The sequence below is a fragment of the Lactuca virosa genome, chromosome 8 (genome assembly GCF_052849685.1).
Source record: "Lactuca virosa cultivar CGN04683 chromosome 8, Lactuca_virosa_CGN04683_v6, whole genome shotgun sequence".
Classification (NCBI taxonomy): Eukaryota; Viridiplantae; Streptophyta; class Magnoliopsida; order Asterales; family Asteraceae; genus Lactuca; species Lactuca virosa.
In genome coordinates, this window is record NC_136433.1 from 278,372,031 (window position 1) to 278,380,251 (window position 8,221).

General features: G+C 37.6%; 1 protein-coding gene across 1 annotated transcript; it reads left to right on the top strand.

The window, feature by feature from the left end:
* Positions 1 to 622: 622 nt before the first annotated feature.
* On the top strand, positions 623 to 1,596 carry LOC145129280 (uncharacterized). The gene has a single exon (XM_079063983.1). It carries the CDS (start codon positions 742 to 744, stop codon positions 1,438 to 1,440), a length of 699 nt encoding a protein of 232 aa, XP_078920109.1. The 5' UTR covers positions 623 to 741; the 3' UTR covers positions 1,441 to 1,596.
* The last annotated feature ends 6,625 nt before the right edge of the window (positions 1,597 to 8,221 follow it).

The following is an 8,221-nucleotide window of genomic DNA, read 5'->3' on the forward strand; positions in this document are numbered from 1 at the left end:
ACACACGGTGAGCCTAGAAAGAGCGCAACAAAGAAGACGATGAATGGTACAAATTAACTTAGATCATATAATATACATCAGTTTAAAGACAATCTTCAGAAAAGTCCAAATATTTTGGTTATTGTTAAGAATAACGAAAAAACCCCAAATTTTTTTTGATTAATTAATGAAAAAGCCCCAAAATTTGGATCAATTAAGGAAAAAAGACGAGATATTGGCTAAATCTGTGAAACCGGCCACGAAGGGTTATTCCGAAGTTTTAGTCAGTAATCTGTCTTTTTTTTTTGTAAATAAAATTTAATTTGTAACTAAACCATAAACTTACTCAAAATATTATGACTTTATTGGAGATTTTCCTTTATAATTTATTTATATAACTGTTTTTTCATGGTATAGTTACATTCTCATATTTTGATATTTTAACGATTAAATTCGTTTAATCCTATTTAATATATTAATTAAAGATTAAAATAACAAATAAAAGTGTGTTAACTTAACCCAGCCCATTTCAAAGCCCCCGCATTTCCCTTGGCGCCCTCCTACCCTTGTTGTCCCGCCCAAAATACTTGTCGCGCCATATCCCTCCCGCCATAATAAACCCCCAAATCACCATCTATAAGATGTCATCTCTATCTGAATCACTACTCACACATAACAGTTTCATTTCCTAAACCTAATTGCTTCAAAATCATACAGATCTTTTGGCTTTTCGTTTTGTGTTTTTACAGAGAGATCTGAGAGATGGTGGTAGCTTTAGGTCCTGGAAAGTTCTACGGAAACGGCCTCCCAAGACCACGGTTCTACACAGACATCAAGTACAACTCCTACCGAGTCGACCCTCCGGTTTCTGTTACAGATCCTTTAATGTCGTGGGCAGAAGAAGCTCACTGGTCAATGGGTGGCTTAAACGTTAAGCGCCATCGTCTTCAAGGTCGTATCGAAGGCAACGTCGAGAAGATTCGTAGCCAGATCGAAGAGTCAATCAAAAAGAAAGAATCCCTAAGCCCGCCGTCGTCAAAGAAAAAACCCATTTCCAAATCGACGGAAAAATCCACTAAAAAGAAGAAAGGGGCTGAGCTGGATCGGAGTCGAAGCCCGTCGCCGCCGCCAGCTCCGTTAGCTAACAAGCGGAAGAGGCGATTTATGGGTTTGGTTGATGAGGACGATGAAGGTGAAGAGAACATTCCGGCTAGGAAGTTTCCTGTGCGGAAGCTTTCTGATGAGTTCGATCTTGTTGCGAATACGAAGAAAAGTCCGGCGAGAAGCTCCAGAGGTGTTGAGTCTGAGACGGCGACAATCACTTTAAGGACTCGGGGTCAGAAAACGGTGACTGAGGAGGCGATGAAGAGTAAGAAGCGATTGAGAAAGATTGGGGAAATTACAAATGTTGATGCATCTTCTTCTTCCAGGATTTCACCGAGATTAGTTAAGCGTGTGTAAACTCCATTGTAATAAACAGAGTTGGAATTAGAGAAAGAATATCAACAACATTGAAATCAATTTCCATCGTATGTGCAATAGAGAAATTCAGACTCAATGATATTGAATTGTAAAAATTTAAGGCAGTTTAATTAAAAAAGCAAAATATTTATTTAATATTATGTTGTTTGAGTTACTGTCATTGTTGTAAAGCATTTATGTTGTTCATGATGTTGTTGAACGAGACGGGCTTTGTTTGTCTGGGTAACTGGGCCTTGTAGTTTGTTTTGATTCTAAGCCCAATTGATTAAAATGATAACATTCAAACTATAGTTGTTAAATATATAGACAAAATTACAAAAATGGTCCCTGTGGTTTGCTAAAAGTCACAAGGTCAGTACTATTACATATTTTTGATGTAAATGGTCCTTGTGGTTTGAAAAACTTGCACGGATGACCCTTTTTACTAACGCCGTTAGTATTCAGCCGTTAGGGACTGAATTTGTAAGGGCATTTTCGTCTTTTCAAGTATAAAGGGACTGAATTCGTGACACTTGGTAAACCATAGGGACCATTTTTGTAATTCGTCTAAAAATAATTTAAATGAGTGGAGGAGGATTCTAACTTGGGACCTCCTCCCCTAATCCCAATACCACTAAGCTGCATCCAAACTTGGTTTATAATTCCAAAAAATAAATTATATTACGTAAAATCGCAAAAAAAGATAAATAATAAAATAAATTACAATTTTTTTTACATAATTTTTTTTAATAAAACAAACTGTACTTTCACTTATTGAAGAAAAAATGAATTTTTACAATTAGTTTATATGTTTTTTTACGTATTTATTTTACGTAAACTTTTTTTTTATGTATTTAAAAACTACATTTTGATATAATACGTTATTATGTTGTTATAATCTTATAATATACTTTTACATTATGTTAACGTCTTTAATTTGTTTAAAGCAAAACTACAAGTATTTTTCTTTACGTAAAAACATTAAGAACATGAAAACATAACGTAAAAAAAATACTTGAATATTCGCTTTAAATCAACTAAAGATGTTAAGATAACGTAAAAGTATATTTTAAGATTTTAACAACGTAATAACGTATTATATGAAAATGTATTTTTTAAATACATAAAAAACATATTTCACATAAAATAAATCTATACAAAAAAAAAATACGAATTTTTTAGGATTACGTTTTTGTATAATATGTTATTACGTTTTTTATGTATTTAAAAGTATATTTTCAAATTATAACAATGTAATAGCATTTTATACGAAAACATATTTTTTAAATATATAAAAAAACATATTTTCCATAAAATAAATACGTAAAAAAAATTGTTTTTCTATGTGAAAGAAAAAAATTGTTTTTCTACGTAAAACAAATACTTAAAAAAATTGGTCTAAAAAATATTTTTTTACAATACACTAAAAATATATTTTGTTTTATTAATTTTGTTTTTGTAAAAATATGTTTTTTTATTTATTTTGTTAATGTAATTACGATTTTACGTAATATAAGCTACTTTTCGGAACTATAAACCAAGTTAGGATGCAGCTTAATGGCATAAGGCTTAGGTTGATTTGGAACAAGAGATGGAGGTCTCGGGTTCGAGTCTTCCTCCAGTTATTTCCTAGCATTTTCATTATTTTAAGAAGATTTACAAAAATGACCCCTGTGGTTACCAAATGTTACGAATTCAGTCCCTTTATACTTGAAAAGACGAAAATGCCCTTACGAATTCAGTCCCTAACGGATGAATACTAACAAATTCAGTCCCTTTATATTGATTACAAAATCTACAAACTCAATGGATATAACTTATTTATATTTTTAATATTATATTATTTATTTTTTACATTAGTATGACCCATAGATAATCTTTATGAAAAAAACTCCTCAATTACGGATGTTAGTTATAAATATACTTTTTTGTTTGTTGATTTTATGGATATAGTTTGACATATTTATTTTTAAATCTTTTTATAACACATTTGAGGTAGCCATGTCATTGTTGGGGATGTTGACACATTTGTTGATAAAATAAATATTGTTGTTGAGATGAAAACTTGATGACTACAACATATTAATGAACTACATTCATTATGTTGGAAATTATAGAGAAAAAGTTGTAAGTTGGTAAGTTTCCTCTATCCTATATTGGTGGGGGAATAAATATTTTGTGAGCTTATAAACCATTTTTTTATATGCCTTCAAAGGCTTTAGTGGATCAAAGTAATGGGCCAAACCCACGCACGCCTAGCCTAGCACTAGCCAACGTCGTGAGTGCGCGATTTAGGCACACTTGGCACGACACATAGCTCTTTGGGAGCTGAGAAGCTTTTATTTTTGGAGAAGTTCAGATCAAGTCGGTTTGACTGATCTGGTCAAACGGTTGACTTCGTGAATAAGGTAACAAAATCTTCTTGAAGGCCTAGAAAACGGTTTGCTTGGAGAGCAAGGTGTTGGAAATCTCCCTAGGAGCCATATTCCACATACGAAATTCAAAGCGAAGTAAAAACGTTTAAGGATAGGAGTCTGATCCATGCAGTTATTCCACGTTCAAGATCAGCCGTTAACAGGTCGGTTTTACCTTACTGTCTTGTGTTTACTTTCGTCCAATAACAGTGTAACACTAAAAAATCACAATAAATTTAAAAATTTCAAAATCAACCATCAATCAATATTGTTTACAAAATAGTCATTGTTTCAAAAGCATTGTTTCAAATCAGAGTTTTCCTAAGACCCAGTGACATAAAATAGGAAGCTATGTACGATCACACCTTTGTCTTTCAACGATCCTCTGAACTACCTGAAATGATAAACTAATAAGCCAAATATTAATGAGTTTCCCCCAAGTACCAGCACGCACACACATATAACAACATATACTGGGTCCACAACTAGAAAGATTGGATTACTCCTGAGCCCAGTATGTGTCTAGCATTCCAATCGGGCCCTCAACTCATATCTGGAATGCTCCAGAGCACTCAGTATGAGTCTGGCATGCCCATCGGGTCCTTAACTCATATTTAGAATGCTCACGGGTTTGTTGGCTACAACACAAAGCAGTACAACCTCAACCCAACACAATATGTCGACATATGTAACATATAAGCATAAACACATAACCATCAGGTACAAATAATCATGCATATCTACTAATCACCCACAAACTAGCATATTAATATCCTAACCAGGATAAATGATCTAGTGGGCCGGCGTTGGTGCCTTCGACCCACGGTACAGTGAGAAGAAACTCACCTTACAGTCTGACGAATAGCTGAACAATACTCTGCTCTGAATACCGGGTCTACAGTTCACCTATTAAACAGATAGAGACCAAGGCTTAACTATAGCTCAAAATACCCAAAATACCCCTTAAGTCAAACTTGGTCAACCCTGGTCAAAGTCAAAGTCAACGGTCAAAGCCCAAAAGTCAATAACCTTCCCACCGGAGTACGCTCAACATACCAAGAGAGTATGCCCAACGTACTCGGATGTTGACCAAAAGCGGGGCGCTGACCACATACGCGTAGCGTACCTCCAAGTACACCCATCGTATGTTCCCCAATCCCAAAACCTCATTAAGAGCTTATTCCATTAAGCCCTTACGTCCAAAACTTAGATCGAAGCCCAAAATTATGTCCTAAGTCATAAAGTTTCCAGCTTTATGACTTTGCATGGCTATAAAGTGCTTAATGTCCAAAACCCTAAGTTCTTGACCCGATAAGACCATCTAACACATGCATGGGTTACATACAACACTCAATATCATATTTTTATGCATCACAACATCTCCGACCATACAGAAGCTCGAATGGCGGTGCACCAATGTTAGAGTGATAACTGTTGTTATATGAAAACTCCGCAAGAGGTAGGTAGGATCCCAACTCCCACCAAAATATATGACACATTCCCACAACATATCCTCAAGTGTCTGGATAGTCCGTTCATTCTGGCCGTCAGTCTGCGGATGATAAGCAGTGCTGAAATGCAGCCTCGTACCCAGTTCCCCGTGGAACTTCTGCCATATTCATTAAGTGAACCAAACCTCTCGGTCTGATATAATGGAAACCGGGACCCCATAACGAGCAAAAATCTCATGAACATGCACATCGGCTAATTTCTAGGCCGAGGAGTTCTCCCGGATGGCCAAGAAGTGGGCACTCTTGGTCAACCGATCTACGATGAACCATATAGTATCAAAACCCTTGGCAATCCTCGGTAGGTTGGTGATAAAATCCATGGTGATATTTTCCCACTTCCACATGTGAACCTCCAAAGGTTGCAGCTTGCCATGCGGCCTCTGGTGCTTGGCCTTGACCATCCTACAGGTCAAGCACCTCTCAACATACCGCTATCTCCCTCTTCATACACGACCACCACTAACTTAGTCTCAAATCCTGATACATCTTGGTGACTCCCGGCTGTATCGAAAAGAAAGACTTATGTGCCTCTGCCAAAACTGTCTGTCTAATCCCACCAGAAACCGGAACCCATACCCAACCACACCGGGTCAATAATCCCCGACTATCGATGATAAATATGTCGATCTCGCCCCTGATCCTCTCTTGTTTCTAGTTCTCCTTATTGACTCCTTCTTCCTGTGCCCCTCTAATCAAATCCAAAAGTATAGAATCAATAGATATCCTCATACACACATCCCCAACTGAAGATCCAGCTGACTTGCGGCTCAAAGCATCCGCGACCACATTCACTTTACCCGGATGGTAAAGGATCTCACAGTCATAATCCTTGAACACGTCAAGCCACCTGCACTGTCTGATGCTCAGGTTCGTCTGGTCCATAAGATATCGCAAACTCTTGTGATTCGTGTAGATAGTACACCGGACCCCATACAAGTAGTGCCACCAAATCTTGAGGGCAAACATTACGGCCCCCAACTCCAAATTATGAGTAGGATATCATGCCTCATGCAGCTTCAGTAGCCGAGAAGTATATGCAACCACTCGTCCTCTCTGCATAAGAACCGCCCCCAAACCAGTGATGGATGCATCACAAAATACAATGAAATCCTCGGCACCCTCCAGAAGGGTCAACACCGGGGCCTCACATAACCTCTGTCGCAGTGTCTCAAACATCGTCTGCTGCTCAGGGCCCCATCAGAAATCCACGCCCTTCCTCGTCATATGAGTGAGGGGTACTGTTGGATTAATGTCTAAGTCCATAACTATATTTGGTATGTACTTGACCCGACCCGGCATGGTCCATTTGGGTTGCACTTCAACGACACAATTTATATGGATAGTCTTTTGAGAATAGTATATTTATGATTTATATTAATATATTATAAGTTCTAATATATTAATATGGAATCATATTATTTAATTAGTATTGATCAAGAATTAATTTAGAATTAATTAAGTGATAAAAAAGAACTAATTAAATATGGACTCTTATATATATGGAATGGGCCAAGTTCATTTAGGTTGGGCTAAGCTTTCATGGATGGTCCATGGAGCTTTTAACCCATGGATCATATGTAAATGAAAGGTCATGGGTATTAGGGTTTACATGGATGTAACCCTAATCCTCCATAATATATAAAGGGGTCCTTGGCTCACAAAATTGGCACAAGTGTGTGAAAATAAGAGTGGGCCGATTTTAGTGTGCATGCATATTCTCTCAAGTCCTTCCAAGGTGTTTTGGTGATTTGTGATTCCATTTGAGGCTTCCACACTATTGGGGCTAAGCTCTTAAAGCTTGAAGACATCAAGCTACATCAAAAGGTATGTCATCTAACTAGAACTTTGTAGTATAGGTGCTTCATAATATGCTAGTTAGGATGAAACCTTGGAATAGTTAATATTTGCATGTATAATAGAGAAAACATAGATCCAAGGTTTATAGGGTTGCATGTACACCATAGGAGTGTTAGAATGCTCAAAACCCAACAGGTACAACAATCTTGGAGAAATCCTGGATAAATCTCTGATAATATCCTGATAAACCCAAGAAACTCCTGACCTATGAGGGAGAATTTGGAATCTCCCACTGCATCACAACCTCAATCTTGGTTGGATCGAGCAAAATCCCATTCTGCTTAATGAGATGCCCCAAGAACTGGACCTCTAGTAACTAAAACTCACACTACGAGAACTTGACATACAACCGTTCTTGCCTCAACACTCCCAAAAGTTCTTGAAGGTGGCCCTCATGTTGCTCTCTGGTCTTGGAATACACGAATATATCATCAATAAAAACAATAACTGATTGATCGAGCATCAACCTGCACACCCGATTCATCAAATCCATAAACACTGAAGGCACATTGGTGAGCCCAAATGGAACCACCACGAACTCGAAATAACCATAACGAGTCTAAAACGCGGTATTCTCCACATCCTCCTCTCACCCTCACCTGATGTTAGCCCGGCCTCAGATCGATCTCGGAGAACCAAGATGTACCCTGCAACTGATCAAAGAGGTCGTCAATCCGCAGAAGGGGATAATGGTTCATCACTTTGCACTTTGTTTACACTTTGCACTTTGTTTAAGCTGTTAGTGGAGCGTGTGTGGTTAACCAGCACACTAACCTGGACTTAACAAGGTAGGCAAAGGGTAACTTAATGTTTATCATAGTATCGTTGGAGCGTGTGTGGTTAACCGGCACATCGATTGAGGGGTAAATATTAAGGGTACCAAGTATATTTGCATGGTTACTTCACACCTTGTTTTGTGATCCTCGGCATCCCAGTCACAAAACCTGAAGGGCACACTCGAGATTGAAACATGCCATTGAAAAGTTCAATGAATCTCAA